The 24,959-nt window shown below is 34.0% G+C and overlaps 1 protein-coding gene across 1 annotated transcript in view; it reads right to left on the minus strand.

Moving 5' to 3' along the window:
* The window catches only part of ZNF385D (zinc finger protein 385D), a 297,210-nt gene extending 293,900 nt beyond the window's left edge, over positions 1-3,310 (minus strand). The window contains exon 1 of the mRNA XM_032237626.1: positions 3,043-3,310. Within this exon, the coding sequence (XP_032093517.1) occupies positions 3,043-3,310 (268 nt within the window). The remainder of the gene's footprint in view (positions 1-3,042) is intronic.
* Positions 3,311-24,959: the final 21,649 nt, after the last annotated feature.

Raw genomic sequence — 24,959 nt, forward strand, 5'->3', positions numbered from 1 at the left:
GTGGAAATTATTCCATAAAAATAATCAAATAATATAGCAGGGCCTCTAAAAGTAAGTAGAGAAGATCAACATGGAAAGCACTATTGAACATTTAAATGTGTTTGAAATGAACTGGGCTTAAACTAAAGGTTACTTGTTGTATGGGCATTATATTGTACATACACATGGACAAGGAATTTTCTTTCTTTTTTTTAAATATATTTTTATTACTTTTACATTTAAAACAATGCAGTACCGCAGAGTCAAAGTGACCATACATTCACATTATACACAATTAGTCTCAACCATTAACTATTAGCCTACTTAGTGCATTATCTATCTTCTGTCCAATCACAATATATACAGTTTGTTCCAGTCTTGTCACCTTGTCTTATACCAATCATAAAATGTGTTCCAAGACAAGGACAAGGAATTTTCAACTGAGGAAGAAAAGGAAAATTAGAGCAGAAAAACAGATATCAAAGTATTTGTACCATCTGCCCAATATGATTCTGCTGCACACTTAGTAGAAAGCAAAAGCATTTTGAAAATCATTAGTAGAAAAGAACATTATTATCACTGCAAAAGTCATGTTCTTCAGTTTATAGAGAAGTGAGGCAGTCATCATGAACTAATTATACTTAAGGAATTTCCATTTTAATGAACTTTAGTATACTGCGCACATCAAGTGGCACAAAAGCATGCCAATAAACCTAGTAATATTTTTCTTTTTATAAAAGCTATAAATATAAAAGGTAAAGTACATACATACATACATACATACATACATACATACATACATACATATTTAATTTTTCTGAAATTAAGATGATTAAATTAATTATAAATTTCAAAGCTGCAAAGTTATAGACAATAAATAAGAAAATCCCCCGTGGGTATGTGTTGATTGTTTTGTTCAATGCCCACTTCCCAAACAAGAAATGTGATATTTTGCTTTTACTCATTTGCTATATTATAATTTATGCTAAGAGCAGATAATTTTTATTCTTGGTTTTAAATGCATTGCATACACATGTTTGTCTCCAAGAGATGCACATCTGCTATTTTAAAATGTGTAATCAAATAATTAGAACAACCAGGCTTAATATCTGAGCCAGGACAATCCCAAATATTCAGCTGTTTCAACATTAAACTAAAGATCAGGCTGTCTTCTGTAATGACCTTGAATATGACAATACCCATATTTTAAAAAAGAAAGTTGCATTCAGCATTCATTGTTTTTCATAATGCTGCTTTGTAAGCACAGTTAACATTGCAAATTTGCAGGGTAAGTGTATTTATCATTCATCAAACAGGACAGTATTACACATTTTACAAATTCAGTGAGTATTTTTCAGGGTGATTTAAAAACTATTGGCCCTGTTTGTGCTTCAGTTTGAGGAAACAACACAGAAGGAATATTTCATCAAATTAGTTTCCCTGATGTCAGGTGCTTTTACATTACAGACCAGACATAAATTAAACTGTAGATTTCCAAAAATTGGGACAAGTATACCCTAAGTAATCTTTTTAAAATTGAAATTTAGGAATAGTAGCATTTTGAATAATGTAAGGAAAATAAACCTGTAAGATGAAAATGGACACTAAGGAATTTTTTTAAAGTGCATATTTTAAGATCAAACATCCAGATAACATTTGTAAATAGCTCAGACTTACACCTTCCTAAAACACTCAACCATAGCAAGGAAGAACACAAGCAAATCTCAATAAAAGTATTTTAGTTTTAATCTTCCTTGGAGTTGATTTAATTGTCTACCTAATCAACCTAATCTGTATAGTAGGATTGACAACAAATGATAATCACTGTGCAGGTCACAGAACCACTACAAACTTTATTCCAATTAGTTACTTTTATTTTTAGCTCTCTTCCCATATCTGGAGAAATCTTGGACTTCTGTTTTTCACACACCCTCATCCTGCAAGTTTGGAGATGGCTGCATGTTTATGTTCTCTCCATTCCCGCTTCACTGTCTAAATAATTTCCATAAATTAGTAACAGTATCCTCCCACCATTAATGGAGGCATGACAGGTGCTAGTCACAATTCTTCAGGAAATGCTAAATAGAATATTAATAATAATTGAGGGTTAAATAGTTGAGGGTTAAACAAGAAGCATACTTAGGGACTTCTTATATTGCAGTAAACTCTTGTCTGAATTTCATATAAAATTATTGTTGATTTAGATATTTTTCAAACACATCCCAAGGAAAAATTATGAATAACTTACATTAATAAACTAAAGTGTTGATCATGGACATACTGCAATGGTTTGAAGGCTGTAAGCCATTTTTTCAATGACCATTTTAACCTCAAACAGTTGCTAAACAAATGCAGTTTCCTATCCTGCAATGACAGTATGGCAACTCAGTAATACAGTATATTGAAATGTCTATTTCCATCTCTGCTCAAACTGATACCTTGATAATTGGGATTTTTTTTTCCTTTGACTTCCCCTTCCACTGGGAAAATATCACTGTTGATGTAGGAAGAGAAAAAGGTTTTGCATCCTTCTATCTGGATTTTATATCACTTAAAAACTTACTATCCAACTTTTTGGGTCTGCACTGACTACTGCATACTGAGATTTTTTCTAGCTTGTTCATATCCTAGAAAAATAAAATATTTGACTTCTAGTAGAAGCTATGAAGTTTTGCATTAACTTAAACAGGTTCTCATTTCAAACAGGTCCTTATTTCAACTATATGATTGCAGTGTAGTTCATATTTAAAAAGGTAAAAAGTTCTCAACTACTTTTCCAAACTGTGTAGCTCCAAGTAAAGACAGTGAAAAAAAATATTATGTAAGCACCTTCTATTATAATAAAAAATCATTGACATTCTTAATTTCTATTGACTTCAAAATATATTAATTGTTTACCAATAATAGAACCATTTTTCCAATTCAGTAATTTATGGTGCATTACATTGATAAGTTATCAAAGATATCAATCAAGACATCAGACTACTTCTCTCTCCAAAATTAGACTGTGGGAAAAGTATACCTTCTAGATGTAAACACAGTAGAATATACTTAAAAGCTCACCAAAACTGTTTTTTAGGTTTCCATTGCTCAGCTGTTTTAATCTTTTCTGGTGTGATTTCCCATGATAATGGATTTGTGCCTGAGCAGCAGAATTCAATTGAATGTTGCATACATTGCATAAAGTAAAACTGGTGTGCTTCTTCTCCCTTTCTTTCTCTTCCTCACTGTTTTTGGGTGTTAATTCTGCATCACTTTCATGAAAATACATGAAATCTGACATATAGGATATATTGTCTTGGGATGAAGTAGGACTCCCAGGCTTCTTCATTGTTTCTAAAATAAACATAAAAAAGAACTATGAGTGATATGCATACTGAATGTCAACCTGCAAAAAGTAGAAGGGCTGCATTTAAAGCCATTGCACATCATCTCACGTGGTAATGATAGTTATCATATAATTGGGTTTATTGGATGTTTAGAATATGCAAGTGTGTAAAAAAGCATGTCACAGATTGTAAGGGAAAAATAAATGGAATGCCTTTAGCTACCAAGTAACCTGAAATGTCTATACATTTTCCATGTGGAAAACATCTGACTTGCTTTCTTTGCCAGCAAGGAAACTCCATTTCAAAGAGAGTGTTTCCCCCAAAATTACCCAAAGAATTCTCATGCCTAAGGCGGGATTAAAACCTATAGTCTAATTTCTAGCCTGCTAAAACATATTATCTTGATTTTTCTTGAAAGTCCCCTTTTTAAAACTATTGTTCAAAACTGAAACTGAACCATCTGAAACATTTCACAAAATAATGTACTAAGATTTAGCTTCTTCATTACAATTGATTTTGGTATTTGGAATTTTCATGAGTGCTCTCATTTTTAATTATGAACATCACTTGTAGGAAAATGCTTCACATTTCAAATAATTTAAAAATCCTGAATCCAAGAAATAAATATAAAACATACTTAATACCTTGTAAGAAATAGAAATTATTAAAGCAACATGTTAGGTTCCTTAAAACCTAATCATATGCTGCTGTAATTTCATATCTTCCAATATTTTCAAGAAATAAAAATGTCAGAATTTTAAATTTTAAAAAATCAAACTTGAATTAAGAAATGGACTGTCTCAGTCCTGAACTGCTAAGGAATTCCTGTAAATTTAGAAGCTATTTCATACCACTAATAAAATACTGAACTGGACTTCTATTAATTTTGAACAGTTAAAATACTATAAGAAGTAATAAAAGATTGAGCATTATACAAGCTGAGAAGAGTTTTGAAAATAATTTCATTTATACTTTTTTGTGATAAAGCAAAACAAACATAAGCTTAAAGTTCTATGAACATTAACAAAAGAAACAACTGAAATCATTTCCCCCTCCTTCTTTTCTGATCAATGTCTGACAAGCTTATATGTCTATAATCTGTTTACATTTACATGTTTTCTGATAAAATAAATATATCATCTAATAAAAGTCTGCCTACTTTGCTGGCTTGATTCCCTTTTAAAGAAATCACCTAAAATGTATCCAAAATCGGGAAATTATGCTGATTAAAATGTTCCAATGAAGTTATATGACAGTCTTCAGGAACATATTATCCTACTTGACAAATGTGTGTACTAATCTGCTGGAAGAATCTTTGCTTCTTGGTGAAGCAGATCCAATCTCTGCCATGTCCATGCAGAACTGAGATAGCCTCTTTTTATTAGTAGAACTGTTACTAATCAAAGAACAACACTGAAGTAGATCAGAGAGTAACAGTGCAGTGACTATAGATGGACATGTGTTCATCAGTCTTTAACATTTATCGCTAATATGCTTGAGCCTATTTCCTAGATACCATAAGATGGTATCATTTTTATTTTCCAGATTAAGTACATCTGTACTGAAAGGATTCTCCACTAGAGAGCAGTATGAATTTAAAATTATAAAATACGTCTATGTATTCATAGTAATGTTTTATTTATAGCATTGTACACCTGGACCAATATTTTTTATCTTTTCAGTCAGTTCAGAAATCAAATGCTACACAGTATAAATTATGCATATATTGTGATTGGCATGAGTTAAATAAAAGTGTGCATAAATACTGGTGGTTATATAGATTCACATGATTGCATTAATAAATTGCATATTGCATACTGATGAGATAATATACAAAATTCTAACATGAATTCAAATTCTTAATATGGAATTACCCTACACAGCAAAACTCTATGCATTTTGACTGCAAAGAAATTCTCCATTTATTTGACTTCAATAAATGTTCTTATTTTATTAAAAATGTTAAAATGCAAATTCCAAAAAGGGGGGGGGGGAAGAAAACCAAATAAGACAAAAAATGTGAATAAAAAGAAAAAACAAGAATACATATAAATTGTCCCCTCTAATTGAACACTGATAAGTATATTTCAAGAATAATAAGGTCTTTGAAGTTTAATTCTGCTACTTATTTTACCTTTTAACTGTGCTTATATATATATAATAGATAGATGTCAGGTCAAATGGGTTGGATAGGATAAACAGAATTTTAGATGTTCATAATTTGTTCACAAGGGGGTAAACTATTATTCAAGAATTTCTCCATTTATGGTGCTTATTTTGGTAATTTATTTACCCGTTTTTATTAACAATATGCCATCATATTTCATGATAGACCTTCTCTAGAATAGATAGATCTATTCTCAAGTGGTCCTTTATATCTTTGAATAGTACACCCCACTTACCATTGTAATTAAATCCATTCACTTTGTTGCTGGTTGTCTTCTCTTTTCTTCCACCTTTCCCAGCATTGTAGATTTTTCAGATTAATGGGTCTTCACATAATGTGTCCAAAATATTATCAATTGAGCCTAGTCATGTTTGAATAATAACTCTACATTTATTTATTGTAGAGCTATTTGTTTATTATCCTACATAGCTAAACTATTCTCAAAAGACTTTTTCCCAACATCAATCATGCTTTCAAAGTCCAATTTTTGTTGCTGAAGATGTCACTGAAAAAAAGACTATCTGCATGATTCTGATTTTTGTGCATTTACATGTGTCACATCATCATTTTCACATCTTCCATGCTAGCCTACTAAGTGCTGATCTGTTATTTGGCTCTTGTTTCTTTTACTGCTAATAGACAGTCCTAAATGGCAGTTATTTACCACTTCAGTAACTTTATTGCCTGTTATCTGTTGTCATTTGTTTGATCTTATTTATATTTCACCTTAGACCCATTTTTCTTTGATTTCTATTATTCTTTGGATGTTTTGATATTCATTACTGGAGCTTGTAGATCATTTGTATTTTTAGCTACAAGAGTAGGGCATCATCACAGTGAAGGTTTTTAATGTTTCTTCCTCCAGTTTTAAGGACGTGCTAATTTTTCCAATTGAACCTCTGTCAATATATATTCTGCATATAGTATGAATGAATAAGGGGAGATTATATAGCAATAGCAGTAGACTTATATACCGCTTCATAGGCCTTTCAGGCCTCTCTAAGCGGTTTACAGAGAGTCAGCATATTGCCCCCAACAATCTGGGTCCTCATTTTACCCACCTCGGAAGGATGGAAGGCTGAGTCAACCCTGAGCCGGTGAGATTTGAACCGCTGACCTGCTGATCTAGCAGTAGCCTGCAGTGCTGCATTTAACCACTGCGCCACCTTGGCTCTATAGCCTCACGTCGCTCCTTTGCCTACAGGAGCCAGTCTATTTTGCCACACTTTGTCTGAATTGTGGAATTCTGTCTTGTCAATAGATTTCTCCTGAAGACATTAAGATGTGGTGAGATTTCCATTTTCAAAAGAGTTGAATGTGTTTCTATAATCAACGAAGCAGATGCTGGCTTGCATCTTGTTCCCTTGTTTCATTTGACATATAGGACTCTAATCTGTGTTGATTAATCTGAATATTTATTTTGCTTTCATATGAAATTAGGGACATTATTTCCTCATCCTGTGAAGTCTTTGATTCTTTCTTTAGTTTTAATATGAAGACTGACTTTTAGTATTTGGGTCCCTATATCATTCTTCAGATAGCCTGATAACTTAGTTACTGGTTTTTGTTGAATTTAAGTACAGTCCTTCCATCATTGTTGGATTTTCTTTAAATACATTATCATCTACACATTAGTGCCCATACCAATTTGAGGTTGGAAATTTCTTCTGAGTATGGAGATTCTTTGGGATATTTTTTTTTGTTTTACCATATCTATTTCCATATTTGAGGATGGCACATCTTTGGTTTAGGCACACATGGACTAGTTTAGACATAAGCCAATCCACAATTGACTTTTGAGGTTGTATCAGAGGATATCATAGTATCCACTTCACCTGGGGAAGATATTAAGGAAATATTGGAAGATTATATAGCCATCTCAAGGTTGCAAGGGCAATGTTATGCCCCTTATTTTCTGGAATTTGCATAAAAATCTTCTTTAGAATGTAGTATAATTTATAAAAGAGCTCTCTATCCAAAAATTCATGTTGAGTTTTCTGTCTGCATGAAAAGAATATGATTCTGTAAATCCTATTGTGAGAAGTAGTTTTTACATTTCTCAATGTATATTTGTAGTATCAGATATGCTTATAAAAAGCTATTTTACAAGCATATCAGAGCTATGATAGAGATAGTGAGATAGGTTGAAAAACTAACTAGCCACTAGGCAAGAATGATCAGCCTTAGTATCTCTTAAAAATATAGATGTTTTTCTCCTGAGTTTCTCTGCTTCATTTTTTTATCAAAAAACACTCTACTCCGCTTATCGTACATGCATTCTATCCTCAGCAACCCATTGAGTGAGATATCGGTTTTATCTTCACTGCTTTCTGCCAGGCCCTGAAAAGATGTAGGGGATTCTGTTGAGCAGCCTTGTTATAACAGCTTTTATCAAACAAGGGATAAACACAAAAACAGACAAATTACTATTTTTCTAGTTTCAAAATTACTTTCCTACTTGACTCTGTCACTTAGAACTAAGTCTATTATAGCAATATAGCAGTAGACTTATATACCGCTTCATAGGCCTTTCAGGCCTCTCTAAGCGGTTTACAGAGAGTCAGCATATTGCCCCCAACAATCTGGGTCCTCATTTTACCCACCTCGGAAGGATGGAAGGCTGAGTCAACCCTGAGCCGGTGAGATTTGAACCGCTGACCTGCTGATCTAGCAGTAGCCTGCAGTGCTGCATTTAACCACTGCGCCACCTTGGCTCTATTATACTGGTAAACGTCTCAAACCTTTCCTGCAACAAGCCATGCCTGAACCTTGGCAGACGTAAGAAAATGTTTTAAATATGTCAAGCTCTTAATGGTTATTTTAATAGTTTGATCTGCTATTAATTTTCAATCTACTATTAAGAAAGAAGATGGTGAGTAAGTTGTTGATTACTATCTTTGAGAGTGTCACTATTTCTAACTTTCATAGCACTTAACATGATATCAAAAGATATGAGCATGCAATATGACTAAAAGGAAATGCATGTTTTAAGGTGAAATGTATTTATTATGAATAAATATTTGGCACAATTAGATTTTTAGCAAATGCAAGCTTTTACTTCCCACTATTTCTACATTTTTTGCAAATACTACAAAGTTCTAATAAGATAAACAGATCTCGGCCTTACTCATCATAACTCTCTTAGAACAGATAACAACCAACTAGAGATGCTGGGTTTTCATTTCCTGGTATTAAACCCAAGGGATTTGAAGAAACTCAGCAAAACTAGTTTTCCCTATCACCACATGTCTACTTTGACAAAGAACATACTCTCTAAAATTCCCCCTATACTGTAAAACTAAGAAGAATAGAATGTATGCTTGATGGGAAAAAATACTTCAAAGTATTGTTAAGTGAATTCCAAAACTGCAATGGTAATTTTTTCCATTTTTTGAGACCTTCTTTTTTCCAATGAATGAATTAGATAATGATGCCTATCACATTTTATATTTCCCTATCACAAATTAGCTCAAATTTGAAGACTGAAAAAGTGGACTCTGTAGAGCAAATAGAAAATCTGTTGGATATCTATCAAGTCTAGACAAATGATCACTGGTGTCTAACCATCTGGAGGCCACTAATTTTGCTTTTGTGCGCTGAACTCTTGAATTATGGACAAAAAAAAACATGGATAGAGATGTGGGGGAAGCCAATTTCATTCAATGAAAGTTTTACATTTACATTAATAGGATTTAATGTTTATATTCTCCATAAATTTAATAAATTCTCCCATGTCAAATTAAAAATCTTGTTGGCATCTTTTGTAAGGAACATAAGGCTTTGTGTAGCTAATAGTGCTCCAGAGCCAATGCTTTTGCAAATACTTGTTTAGATATTTTATCTGTATTAATAAATTGAGTAAGCTGAAAACAAAAACCAACAAGATTGAAAAAAATATATAATATTGTTGTTTCTGTTTTAATTTACAATAATTTTACACATTGAAGGAAGTAAAAATTAAGTTTTATGAAATTATTCTTATTTCAGGTTAATGTATTAAATAGAACTGTTCAGTATTTTCTACATTGGATCATTGATAACTATTAAACTGTTTATTAATCATGTTTAATCCCTAGATTCCTGCATAAATAACTTTCCAAGCACTATTGCCCAAGTTCATATGTAATTGGAACACATCTCTGCTAAGCTCCTATCTCAACTATTTTTTTAAAAAAATATTCTAATTATAAAAATAAAATCTATATTGCTGCAATGCAAAATGTCAACCACCAGAAACATCTATTTTCAAAACTGTCTCTTATCTCCACATAAACTTTGTGGCATTTGTAGGAAATAAAACAGGCAAGTCAATGTATTAACCTTACATGGATCTTTATCCAGTTACTTCCCTGCCTTCCCAATATGTTTTAGGCATTGCTCTGTCTTTTAGGTTTGCTTTGAAAAAGTCAAAAAAGTTTTTGTGGACCTCATGCAAGCCTAAGCACAGCTCCTATTTTCATTAAGGTTTAAACACAATCCTGCAGAGTTATTCAAGAATGGACTCAAATGTCTTCACCAATGCACAGAGTATGAGCAATAAACAGGGTGAATTAGAAATTCAAGTAAATGAGGGTAGGTACGATAATTGTTGCCATTACAGAAACTTTGTGGGATGAAACCCACAAATGGAATACACAGCTAGAAGGATTTAAATTATTTAAAAGAAATAGACCAAATAAAAGAGGAGGTGGGGTTGCACTATATATAAGAAATAACTACATCTCCACAGTAATAGAGCACAACAATGATGAGAACTATCTTGAATGCATTTGTGTCAATATTAAAGGTTGGGAGGGAAATGACATTGCCATAGGTCTATACTACAGGCTACCCAACCAAGCAGAGGAAGTAGATGAACTTTTTGATAGTCAGCTAACTAAGATATGCAGGAAGCACACCACAATTTTAACTACCCTGACATCAACTGGGAAACAAACTCTGCACCAAGTGGAAGATCCAACAGGTTGCTAATGAACCTAACAGACAACTTTGTTTCCCAAAAAATAGAGAAGGGAACAAGGGGATCAGCCATATTGGACTTAATTCTCACTAACAGAAAGGAAATGGTAGAAGGTGTTGAAACCATAGGAACCCTGGGGCAAGTGACCCTGTAATATTGGAATTCAACATTATGCAAACACAAGTATAGAACAAAGTCAAACTAGAGTCTTGGACTTTAAGAGAGCTAGTTTCAATAAACTTAGAGAGAGATTGGGAAGAATTCCATGGATAGAATCCTCAAGGGGAAAACAACTCAAGAAGCTTGGGAAATTTTGAAAAATGAGATTATAAAAGCTAGCACAATACCAATGAAAAAGAAAAATAACAGCTCCCAAAATGGCTGGATAGCAGCATGGCTGCATAAATAACTCTTGACAAATTGAAAGACAAAAAAAAAATATTAAAAGAGGAAAGAGGGGGACATAACTAAGGCAGAATATCAGCCAATAGCCCGAGTCCTGTAAAAATGAAGTGAGAAAGCTAAGGCTCATAATGAAGAAAGGCTTGCCACAAATATAAAAATAACAAAAAAAGAAGCTTCTTCCAACATGTTAAAAACAAGAAAAGGGTTAAGGAAACAATTGGTCCATTGCTGGAAGAAAATGGCAAGAAGGTGATAAGCAACAGAGAGAAAGTAGAACTATTTAACTCATTTTTTGGATCTCTCTTTACACAAAGAGATAAAACAGTCCAACCTATTAAAAACAGCACCACAAAAATCAGATTAGGAACACAACCTGAAATAGGGAAGAAAATGGTAACTGAGCACTTGTCTACCCTACACAAGTTAAAATTATCATGACTGGATGGATTACACCCCGGGGTTCTGAAGGAACTGGCAGACGAGATCACAGATACACTGAACTATATCTTTCAGAGATCCTGGAGCACCGGGGAACTGCCAGAGGACTGGAAAAGAGCTGATGTAGTTCCCATCTTCAAAAAAGGGAAAAAATGGATAGACCTATCAACCTGACCTCAATACCAGTGAAGATTCTGGAAAAGATAATCAAGCAACAAATTTGTGAACACCTAGAAGGAAACAAAATAATAGCCAAAAGCCAACATGGGTTTGTCAAAAACAGATCATGTCAGACTAATCTTATTGCATTCTTTGACAAAGTGACAAAATTAGTGAACCAGAGAATGCCGTCTATATAGTTTACTTGGACTTCAGCAAGGCATTTGATAAAGTAGACCATAACCTACTACTAGATAAAGTAGAAGAATGTGCGTTAGACAGCATCACCACCAGATGGATTCGTAACTGGCTGACTCACCGCACTCAACATGTAATCCTCAATGGAACTGCATCTACATGGAGGGAAGTATATAGTGGAGTACCCCAAGGTCTGTTTTAGACCCAGTACTCTTCACATCTTCATCAATGATTTGGATGGGGGAATAAATGGAGAACTCATCAAATTTGCAGATGACACCAAGCTGGCAGGAATAGCCAACACTCCAGAAGATAGGCTTAACATACAGATGACAAACTTGAACACTGGGCACTATCTAATAAAATGAAATTCAATGGTGAAAAGAGTAAGGTTCTATATTTAGGCAAGAAAAATGAAATGCACAGGTACAGTATAGGTGATACCTTGCTCAATAGTAGTAACTGTGAAAGGGATTTTGGAGTCCTAGTGGACAACCATTTAAATATGAGCCAGCAGTGTGCAGCAGCTGCCAAAAAAGCCAACACAGTTCTAGGTTACATAAACAGAAGAATAAAATCAAGATCACATGAAGTGTTAATACCACTTTATAATGCCTTGGTAAGGTCACAGTTGGAATACTGCAGTACTGCAATACTACACCTGAGTGTAGAACAAGAAGCCATGGGTAGAAACTAATCAAGAGAGAAGCAACTTAGAACTGAGGAGAAATTTCCTGACAGTTAGAACAATTAATCAGTGGACCAGCTTGCCTCCAGACGTTATGAATGCCCCAACACTGGAAGTCTTTAAGATGATGTTGGATAACCATTTGTCTGAAATGGTAGAGGGTTTCCTGCCTAGGCAGGGGGTTGGACTAGAAGACTTCCAAGTCCCTTCCAACTCTGCTCCTATATTGTATTAATAATTGCCACTAAAAAATCATACTTGCTTTCAGATATGTATTTAAGAGTACCACCTAAGCCATACTTTATAAAACCATAGCTGATTAAGGCAATCTTTACATTGATAGAAATGGGTGGTCCTATCATCCCCCTATATTTTACTATGTTTTGGTGGTTAGTAATAAATTAACACAACTTTTCCCTTATTCACAATTGTAAAAATGTGTAATGTTTTCTCCATCATGTTATGCCTGATTAATACTGAACATGATGCTTTACACACAATTAATATTTCACAGTATTATATTAAGCTCTTTCATTAAATTCTGTCTACAGCTAATAGTTTGTGGTAAAAATAAAAATAATTTATGGGACTTATCAAAACTCTTCTATCTTATAAAAGGTTTGTATTACATTTTCTGTGCAAAACTGAGATGTTTATAGTAGTAGTTACATTAATGGAAAATTTAGATTATTGAACATGTTTTATATTAGAAGAGAAATAAATGTTACTTTTTTGGCTCAGAAAAATTTTATTCTTCAGCTTTAACCACAATAATACATGGGCAAACAATTGATACAAACTCAAGATAAACCGCTTCAAACTCGATTGCAGAAAATACGACTTCAGCAACAGAATGGTCAACGCCTGGAATGCTCTACCCGATTCTGTTGTTACAGCCTCAAACCCTCACAGCTTCAATCTCAAACTGTCTACCATGAACCTCATTCTTAAGAGGGCCATAAAGGGAGCATGCATAAGCGCACCAGCATGCCTATTATTCCTGTCTTATTGTCCCCATTTATCTGTGTTTGCTTCCTTAGGTCATGTTTATGTTCATACCTATACTTGTTATCTTGTACATGTTTGACAAGCAAATAAAATAAATAAATAAATAAATATATACATGTATATATGTATACATGTATACATACGTCTTCTTTTAAGAAGCTTGTCTTTATCATCCATATAAGCTTTTGCTAAGTTATTTTTTAGATATGTATTAGGAACATACTGATATTCAAAAATATGCATTTAAATTGATTCGTGACTAACTCTGTACATTGCTCACAACAAGTGACATTATGTTAAGTCCAGGGACGTGCAGTCACTAGAGGCAAGGGAAGCGGGGCCTCACCAGTCTCCTCAGAGAAAGGAAAGGATTTTAAATAATTTTCTTAAAATAATTAAAGCCAGTGTAGTTGCTACCAGATTTCAAGTCACAGTGACTTGGTGTCTGCTCTCAGTATTAACTAGGAGGAGGCCAGAGAACTAGGGGCCTCTTTTGCATAAGGAATTTTTCGCCTTTTAAGAGTTAAGCAAGGGTTAACAAGCAAAGAATTCCTTATGCAAATGAGGCACGTATTCTCTCACCTCCTGTAGAGGGCATTTTTAGAGGCTTTTTAGAGTTCTCTGGGAGCAACTAGCTCAGTCTGACAGAGCTCTGGCTTTTCAAGAGGGGAGGGCAGGGCAGGGCAGGGAGAAGCAGAGTTGAAATAGTCTCTGAAACAGCTGGAAAAATGTTCCTGTGGGGAGGGGGGAGGAATTCAAAAAGTTTGATCGGAAGGCAACAGGGGAAGGGGGGGTATGGCAGAGGAGCTGCTTTCAAGCCTTTGGAAAATATATCCAATCCAACTTCTGTGTTTGTGTTTGAGAGTGAGTGAATGAGAGAGGGATCAAAGTTCTCTGTGTGCGTGTGTCTGTTTGAGAGAGGGGGGAGAGACGGAGGGAGAGAGGGAGGAAGGAGTGGGAGGGAGAAGAAAAAGAATGGGAAAACTTATTTTGCAAGGGGGAAAAATGCTGTTGCTTTAAATCGGAACTGAGCATGCCTGGCTGTGGAATTCTGGAAGTTGAAGTCCACAAGTCTAAAAAGTGCCTCACCAGGGCTAAAGCTGACCGCACGTCACTGGTTCAGTCTTAAATATGAAAAAAAGTTATTCGGGGAGGGGGGAATCAACCTATAGCAAAAAAATTACTAGCATTTTTTCTTTCAAAAATATTGAAATATCATGTCATAAATAACTATGTCTACATACTGTCATATAATGTCTACACTGATACAAACAATAGAACAAAATTTTGGTCTTTTTAAAAACTTATACTGTATGTCTTTTAACAAGCCACTAAAATGTTCAACAATATATTTTAAATTCATTATTAACAATGTTCTGCATTTTTTTAATTATCAAGTATTTTAAACCTATGTAACTCATTTAATAATTGCAATACTCCAGCATAACTTTGATTTTTGAATAAGAAAATCCTTCAATTATTTATATTTTTGTCTCAATATGTAATGAAAATGGAAATTTCAGTCTATTGGATTACATTTTTTGATACATGACCTTTATTGTATCTGAGAAACAAGAGATAATTTGATGAACAAAAAAAATAGACACAATGGCCCTAAATGTTATAAATATAGCCATTACAAATTCAATGTGAAATAGATTTTGGTTTGCATGAGGCATGTGATACTGCTTTGTTTAGCATCAGCATCGTAAAGTGCTTCATACATAATAGAGAACATCCACAAGCAATTTTTAATTTGATAGTTTTTCAGTAAAGTTTTAGATCATTTTCTCTTCTTCCTAAAAATATATTCTCAAGTCCTAATTATTCCATAATTTGAACATCCAGTGACTGTGATCCTCACAAGCATTACAGATAAAAATATTATAATAGATTTAATTGTGTGTGCTTTAAATTAACAATGTTTAAAATTATGGAAAAAAATGAAATGAAAAATGTTTTTCTTTCTTTTTATGTATCTAAAAATACAAATAATGATTATTTGCTATTTCTCTGAAGATTTTACAGTCTTCTCTTTCCTAGTAAACAGAGACTAAAACATGAACAAATGCCTTAGAGCTATTGCTATAATGAAGTGCTACTCCTTGCTTGCACTCTGTGGAGCGCTAATGCCAGCCCTGCTGAGTGTGCAAACTCCTTCAAGCTCCTGTGGCTCATCTAGCCAAATCAGTAAACCCTTCCAAAATGCCTCACTAAGCTTACACTCTGTGGAAAAGTAAAGAGCTGCCTCATGAGTAAGAAATTGAGAGGCAATTCTCTGAATCTGATAGAATTAAATTTTATGATTCAAGCTCAGTGAGAATAATACATGGATGAATTCATTGCAAGTAGCTTTTTAAATGTTTCCCTGAAATAATTGACTGAAGCAAATATTGCTCATAGAGGGAGAAAATAATTAGAGAACTGCAGCTCAGAGAAGCAAATCAGCTATTTATTTTTCTGGAACCAATATTATGTCATTATTAAGATGTTGGACTAACGTGAGGGAGGTATGGAAGACATGGAAGTTCATTAAGTGGCTTGGGGACAGCAACTTTTGTTCATATAGGGTTGCTGTTACAGGGAAATATAGAGCATAATACATGTTTCTGAGCTCCTATGCCAAAGATTAGAAATCAAATAAATAAATATATTGCCTTTTAACACAGCTCTTTGGCTCATAAAGAAAATAAAACATAAAAATACAAGTACAATTGTAGGTTAAAAGGCACAGATCCCAAAGCACATTTTTAATAAAGGAAATAAATAAGTCTTCACCTTAGTCCAAAGAACCATAAAGATGACATCAATTCTACCTTTTTGACAAATTGTTCTGTAACTAAGTTGCCACTATAAAAAAAAGCTCAGTTACGTTTGAATATCCAACACTTTTTGTCCATCAGGATATTTGGAGCACTTTCACGTGCTACTTTTCTTCACCAAACAGTGAGAACCTGTAATTATTTTCATTGCTTCTGACTTAGAAATGCTTAAAAATATGCACAGATCACCAATCTGTATTCCATCTTACTATCCAATAGGTTGAAAAATAGCACATCGTGCATATTCCCTGATAAGCCATTTTCTGGAATTACTAGAATAACTTCATTCCTTGATGGTCCAGAAAATCTGAGAAAGAGAGCTTCATTCTGCCCCAGGAAATTTTCATGATGAAAAGATAGCTTCTTTGAATTTTTGCAATCAAGTATTAATAGTTATAACCACAGAAGAGAAGAAGATGCCAAATAATGTCTACAGCTCAGTAACAGAAATATGGTTTTCAAGGTAAGGAAAGAGATAGTGATAGTGAGAGACAAAGTAAAATTGCCTTGAAGCAGTGTGAAGGGACACTGCTCAAAAAGAATGAGACACCATCAAAAGGGACATTATTAAAAAGAAACACAGCTGACCAAGCTGTGGAGAATTGCATCATTTCAAAACAGGAACAATCTCCTTCCCCCAGGCCTTCTCCTTATTATTTTCCTGAAAACTGGTGTGAACATTAGATAGCAGAGAGAAAGTGCAAGTTGTTAGCAAAACATGAATGAAGCTAATGAGAGAATTAGAACAGAAAGAAAGGTATTAGACAAAGGTAAAGCAGACATTGACTTCTTGTTGAATCCACTAATTAATCTGGGACTCCTCCTTCCTCTAACAAATGACAAAACATGCCATTGTCTCAGCTAACTGCTTTCCTTATATTTTACTTCTTATTGGTATTTAGAAGAGTCCAGCTGCTACTCTAATCAGAAGGATATTAGAAGCAAAGCTCCCTTGAAAGACAACTTCTCCAGATCAAGGGAGAGAAAGAGAAATAAAACTTTAACGACTAGCCCAAAAATTGTATTTAGAATTCACATACTATACACAGCCATTATAAGAGAAGTAACATGTGCCTCTTCTTAACCCTCACTATTATGTTTTTTTTACATGTATCCCATTTCCAGATAATTGCAAGACTTTCTTATCTCAGGTGTACACTCGTTGTGAGTTCCTCTAATTTGAATAACTATGGGAAGTTGAAACAGCAGGAAACCAGTGTTCTTTTGGAAACCGGCCTAATAAAAGACCTCCTTGAATATTGGATTATTTTTAGATATCCCTACTGATTTTGGTTTCCCAGTATGTATTACTGATTCTGTAATTTGAAACCTACAAATTCCTTCAATTATTGAAACCTGCTTTCACTTTCAGTTTCAGGTAGTATTTTTTTATGCCTACCAGTTTCAGGTAGTATTTTTTTATGCCTACCAGTTCTTAGTTGTGCTCTCTTTTATTTTTAAAGATTCCAAAATGTATTTGCACTTTGATATAAGCTTCACCTCTACCCCAGACTATTTTTTCTACTCAAATTATTTTATGGCAAGATTGCTTTTCTCCCTTCCTGCAAGATACTCTCAGCTGTCTCTGCTCACAATCTCCTTCCAACAATATCAGGTTATTCCTCCTAACAGTCCCATACCATCATGATCCCATACCTGTATCTCTTATTCCTTCTGACAAAACTGAAGAGTGAAGACATGTACATACATGCTAGCTGTAGCAAGAATTTGTAAATGTTTTCTCTGCTTTTGCCAGAGCAAATTCATGCAATTGCCTGGCAGGAAGATAAAGTTCAGAATTCCTGTATTTCTAGACCAGTTGTGAATATAATACTTCTATACAGGGAAACACGTGTGTCTTCTAGAAGCTCTACATTGGCTTTTAATCAAATGTACTAGAAAATGGGATGTGTAAAATTTGCTATTTCAGTTTATAGTTTAATAAGACTTCTGAACTCAACCCAACCTGTTACTTATGGTACCATCTCTCATTTGTTGTTTCTATGTATCTCATTAGAAGATGCATTGTCTGGGTCCAATCTAACAAGACTTATTGGTAGCCAGGGTACAAGACAAACTTTCTGTAATAGAAGGTACAACAATATAGGTGGTACCTTGCTCAACAGTAATAACTGTGAAAGGGATCTTGGAGTCCTAGTGGACAATCATTTAAATATGAGCCCGCAGTGTGCAGCAGCTGCCAAAAAAGCCAACACAGTTCTAGGCTGCATAAACAGAGGGATAGAATCAAGATCACATGAAGTGTTAATATCACTTTACAGTGCCTTGGTAAGGCCACACTTGGAATATTGCATTCAGTTTTGATCACCACGATGTAGAAATGATGTGGAGAAAGAGTGCAGAGAAGAGTAACAAAGATGATTAGGGGACTGGAGACTAAAACATATGAAGAACGGTTGCAGGAATTGGGTATGTCTAGTTTAATAGAAAGAAGGACTAGGGGAGACATGATAGCAGTGTTTCAATATCTCAGGGATTGCCACAAAGAAGAGGGAGTCAAACTATTTTCCAAGGCCCATGAGGGTAGAACAAGATGCAATGGGTGGGTGGGTGGAAAAAAGGTCACATTTAATTCAGTCTTCAAATTCTAAGAAAAAAGTAATGAATACCCAGAATCTCTATATTGAATGTAGGGTGTACTCAAATTTACCAAATATCAAGTTGCAAAACTTCAGTTAAACTGAGAGTTCTAGTCTAGCAGCATTTTTACTACTTTTTTTCTGTAAATAAGCATCAAAGTAAATACAGGAAGTCATCAAAATATGTACTTAATAGCTTGAAGATGACAGATGACCCATTTTCAAACTTACAGCTTCTGCAGAATTCCCAGTCATTCACTCTTATAACTGACTGCAAAGATGCTATGGTCTGTCTCTCTCCCATCCCACTCTATCTTGGTTTACGTAATATGGTGAGCCTTAAACTATGGTTTACAAATTACAGTAGCTACTTTACCCCAGGAAGCTGTATTGGCATGGGGTGTGAACCAGGCCAATGTTGACACATATATAACACTATTTATTTTTAAAAGAAGTATTTTAGTTCATTATTTTCTATTGTATTTTCAGTATATATTCCTAACACACAGTAGTCTCTATTGATTTAGCATCAAAGTTATCAGGGTAACTATTTTTACATATTTAGTCCGTTTGTGAAAATAAAAAAAACCCCAATCTACATTAAGTTGCAAAAGAAGGCTAAAATTATATCTCTGTATGACTTTACAAAAGAATTAAACTGAAAAAAATGTTGGAACAATTATTAAACACAAAATTGAATACATTAGGAGTTGAATAGCAACACTGACATCTTTCTTTCCTTTTTAAAAATATGTTTCTCCTTCCCCCTCTTTCCCACTAAATTATTTTAAGAATCCCTCCTCCACTTCCTGTCTCCAAATAGCATATTTTCTTTAACACAGCAGGATATGTAAATCATAAAGGAACATTTAGTAATGATAAAGATATTGAAATGCACAATATTTCAGTATGACAATTGCAGCTGGGTTTCAGAATATGAAAAACATCTGATGAGATACTTGGATGATGGGGAAATAATTTTTCTTGCCACTAAAATAACTGTTCTTTTTTTATGAAAAAGGAAATTAAAGAGATGGGTTTCTTCTGATCATGTTAAAGTGATTGAGATAATGGCTAAGGTATACCTAAAAACAAAACAAGAAAGATTTCTCAAGACAAATCAAATTTCTTCTCTATAAACTCAATTTATCATTATAAAACCTTTAAAATTTAGTCAACACTTGAAATTTTTCTCATACTCTCTTTATCTCTTTATCAAACTTTTTCGTACTCTTCTATCAAAATTCTTGTCACCTTTGTCACACCTCTTTTGAAACTCCATTACAGCAACTCTGCAAATTCCAGTACAGCAACGGTAGTAAATTTCTCATGTAAATCCAATAAAAGATAATCATCCACATTGCTCTTTATAATCTGTATATCATTTTTTAAATTTTTAAATCTACTTGTGTAGAAGAATCAGGGAAAGGAATTAAATTCATAAGACATCATTTATTTTTTATAGCAGATTTTTTTATTATTTTTCCCTTCTACAACACCTTACAGTCATTACATCAACATTATTGTGTCATCATACCTGTATCAGTGCATCTCTAATATAGTGTCTGTGAAAGTATTTTTGTTTCTTTTTACCCTCTTCCCATAGGAAAAAATGCCATCCCATTTGCAAATCATGGCCCTCTAATGTTAGTATTCTTTTATTTTTTAAATTTATCCAATCCCTGATCCATGTTAGTGCTGCTTCTTTGTAATAAAGCTCCCAGTCCGGGAGTCCCATACCACCTCTGCTTCTGTCATCCTGTAGAGCTTTCAACTTTATCCTGGCTTTCTTCCCTTGCCATATAAATTTTAATATAATCTTATTCAATTCAGTAAAAAAAAAATCCTAATTTTATGGGGATTGTTTGAAATAGGTATAGTAGTCTGGGTAGTACATTCATTTTTATCGCTGCTATTTTCCCTAATAATGTTAGTTGTAGTTTCCCCCATAGTTCTAGATCTTTTTTTATTTGTTGCACTAATTTTGTATAATTATTTTCTTTTATAGTGGAGCACTTTGCACTTAGCCATTTTCCAAGATATTTAACTTTCTTTGTCACTTGCAGTCCTATTATTCTTTCTAATTCTTTATTTTGTTCTTCCTTCAAATTTTTAGTTATCATTTTAGTCTTTTTTCTATTAATCTTGCTACATCTCCATATTTTCCTAGTTCTCGCATTAAGCTATTTCCTGTTTCTAGTGGGTTTTCTATAATGAATACCAAATCGTCTGTAAAGGCCTGGATTTTATATTCCTCTTTTTTATTTTAGTTCCTCTTATCTCCGAATTTTGTCTAATTCTTATATTCTATCAAAATTCTTGTCACCTTTATCACACCTCTTTTGAAACTCCAGGACTTCCTGTGGTGACGTCACCGTGCTGAGAGTGGGGGGAAGGAAGCTCTCCTAACCTCTAACTCTAGCTTCTTCGTTTGGGCTCTTTTTTGAGCACTGTTGATCCTGAAGGGACCAACAGATTAAAGGGGATACTCTGTAGACGCTGGGGTGATAAGGCAAATCCTCCTGCGGATAGGAGAAACCCACTAAACAGACGAGGAGATATCCTGCCATTTGGTTAGGGCCAAAGTGATGGCGACTGCATAAGATGAGAGCGAATAGACAAAGAAGCAGTGGAAATCAGATACTTGTTACTATTGCTGACAACCCAAAGAGGAAGGCAACGTGAAACTGGTAGAGAGAGTGAACTGGAAAGAAGAAAGCGCTGGGAGAGAAGCTGTTTTTGCAGCTCAATTTTGCCGAAAAGAACTGGAGCAGAGATGCTGAGATGGAAGGGACAGCCGGAAGAGGCTAAAGGTATTAGCCACAGTGAGAAAGAAAATCCGACATGGACAAACAGGAGTGGAGTGGAAAATAATATTTGCTGAAAAGATTTGGAAAGGTCAAAGAAGAGATTGTTTAACAGTCAGGTTGGTACACTGAGTTCCTTTTCTTTTTCTGCTCACTCTTCCTTCTGCTTCTTGTGGAATTTATAAGTATTTGACATTTATTTGCCTCGGAGCATGGAACAGTGTCAGAGATAATAGATAGAGAACTGTATTGGAAAGAGAATTTTGCTTCATGGATATTAACAGTGAGACTGAGGAAAGGGTGACACCTAGTGAATTGTAAATCCGAACCCTGAAATCTTCTTCAATAACACCTTCTAATGTCAATAAAGAGTTAAATAAAGGCTTCCTGCATCCATTTAGTAAATATATTTTTTTCCGTAAGTAAGCATTTCAGCAGCCCAGATGCAGCATTGTGTCTTTCAGCTCTAATGTCTCCCATTGTCCACGTGATATCAGTTCACCATTCCTCAACAGATATAAGTCCTTCCTTCCTTCCTTCCTTCCTTCCTTTCTTCTTTCCTTCCTTCCTTACTTCTTTCCAAGTTAAACACCTACACTGTTCCAGACAGGCAGATATATAAAACTGGTTTCTATATAGAGGTTTATTGTAAGAAAATAAAAATTATCTGATAACTGAGTTCACCTTCATGTCTATACTATTTCCCTGACAGCAGGAACAAAATGGGTTATAATTGGCTTCTTCTATTTTTTAATTTCAAATTTAATCCAAAGCCCTAGAATTTCTGGGTGGTTTTCCTCTGAAATATTAATCAAGACCTTTGGTTATTTATTCATCTGTTTATATTAACTGCCTGCTGCATATCTATATAAAACAATGCAGTTATTTATGACCTAGCTTTTCACATCATGGTATTCCCATGATTCAATTTTACCTGGTACTTGTTAAATATTAGTATAACAATAACAATAAATAGAAATAATGCTAAGTCATAAAACTATTATTTTTAAACAACATGGAATAGATTGTCATATTTCAGCAAGCTATGTTGAAATAACCATTTTAACTTTGTGTGAGTTATGAATCTAACCAATTGGTATAGATTTTATTATTAAAAATAGAGTAACAGGGGAGAAAACAAACTCATTGATTTCTTATAGGGAGATCAAGGGCTATCATAGTTTAACAATTCAAATATTGTTAACTTTTAAAAGACCTTATCAGGAAAGAAGAAGAACACCACATAAGAGGACAGTCTAAATTAAAATAAGAGGTGTGAGAATACGATTTCAGAGAATACATCAGTGACTGTCACATATTAGGCTTTCCCTTGTCCAATTTGCTTAAGATAAAAATCAGTTTGGAGAATATTCTTACAACGGTTCTGCCATCATAAATCATTTTATGCAACCAATGCTAATAGAATGAATGACACAAATCAAAATTGTGTTGAAGAAATGAATGACAAAAAAAATCTATCTATCTTCAATGGTTTCAGCATGTCCCACACGTTCCAGCAGAGTGGGCATATTCCTGAACCCTTCCTTGAAACAATATCATCTGATGTAGGGTGTCTTCTCTGTGATGACATCTCCTTTGTGGAATTATCCCCACACTCTTCCCCCTCCCCAGGATTTGTTTGACCCCATTAAACTTTAGGAAGCCCTTGAAATGTTAGCTTTTCCATCAGGCACTATTACCAGAATATTCATCCAATGACATGTGCCCCAACTGTGCATTTTGTATTTTGTCCACCCTGACTGAGAAAAAATTATTAGAATAATATTTTTGTACCAGTACAAAAGTAATAAATATATAGGAATTTCAGAGTAAGAAACAAAAATCTTGGAATCTGTACAAAGAAATTTTGTTTCTTAATTATCTACTTCACTGAAATAAGAACTATATTATTGTCGTAGAAAATATAAACAAGTTAATTTCTTAGGTTTCTTCCTAAATTTGTATATCAATCAACCCCGGTCTATTCAGAAAGGAACATAATTCTTCTTTTTTCCAGTCCTGTCATTTTAAGTAGAAACTCCTCAGGTACTGTATCTACTTAAAATTTGCAACATGTTCATTACCAGGAGATACATTTTTTCTATATTATTGTATTGTCTCAAAAAAATAATGGGTACGTTAAAGGTCTCTATATCCTGTATCTAAAAGAAATACTGTATAATATAGTAAATGAAAAGGATTAGATGGAAGGAAAAGTATATACAAGAATTGGTATATTATCAACTATGGATACCCATTTACACTAAAATACTAGAGTAGATATGTCTAAATTTTTGGCTTGCCTGGGCCATATTGAGTGAAAATACAAAATTAATCAATGTGGTTTGTGTGTGTGTGTGTGTGTGTGTGTGTGTGTGTGTGTGTGTGTGTGTGTTGGAGACTTCCTCCATTAACAACAAATGTTACCTTCTGAGGATGTAACTATGTTCCTTTACCTCTGGCTACTATAGTCTCCCCCAAAATCATTTTTCACTCAGAATTTGTTCTTTCAATTAGTGGTCTATTACAAAGTTGCTTTCGTATTCATCAGCTTCTCATTTCCTACTTTTGAAACATTTTTTTTCAGGCTTTTCCAAAAAGTAGAGAAGAACAGATCAGACTCCACAATTTTGTTTGGTGAAGAATAGTGAGCATTTCTGCAAGGTTTGTTGTTATCCCTACTCTGAAATAGGATTGCTGGAGATTTTTACCATTAGTTACAGCAAGATTGCTTTACTTCACTAAACTGATTTGAAAAGAAGAAGGGATATTGAACTTGGCTTTTGATGCTTATCTGTGTAGGAAATAGGAAATTTGAGAGATAGGCAGAAAAGCTGCTATCAAAATATCAGTCAGTCAGAGGGCTCTCTCAGTGGAAGAAGTGTAACCCAAGAAAACATTTCAGAAAGAGGCTCCTTAGTTGTTTTTTAAGAAAAGATCATTTTAAAAACGTTTAAAATATTTTATTGAAGCTTTTAGTTAGAGCAATAAAAAATAATCCAAATTAAAAAAGAAAAAATAGTGTAAAAAATAAAAAAGGAAAGAAATCCCATCTCCTTTAAAAAGCAACTTCCAGCCCTCATTATGACAAGTATAAACAATTGCATAATAGCTTCACCCCCTTTTAATTAACAAATATAAAACTATTCATTCCATAACTCATTTAAGCCACAAGCAAATCCAATAAATAGCATTGTCTCTAATTTGCAAAAACTCATAATGGAGCTCAAAAATAATAACATTAATTAACATATATAAAACTCAACGTTCCACATCTCAACTCTTAGCCATAAGCAAAACCCCAAAGCCATAAGCAAAACCCCAAAAGACATAAAATGGTTCTCATATTCTAGTTAAACTAGTTAAAATGAAGTTTAACATAACAAAGAAGGGCTATTT

This window comes from Thamnophis elegans, chromosome Z (genome assembly GCF_009769535.1).
Source record: "Thamnophis elegans isolate rThaEle1 chromosome Z, rThaEle1.pri, whole genome shotgun sequence".
Lineage (NCBI taxonomy): Eukaryota > Metazoa > Chordata > Lepidosauria > Squamata > Colubridae > Thamnophis > Thamnophis elegans.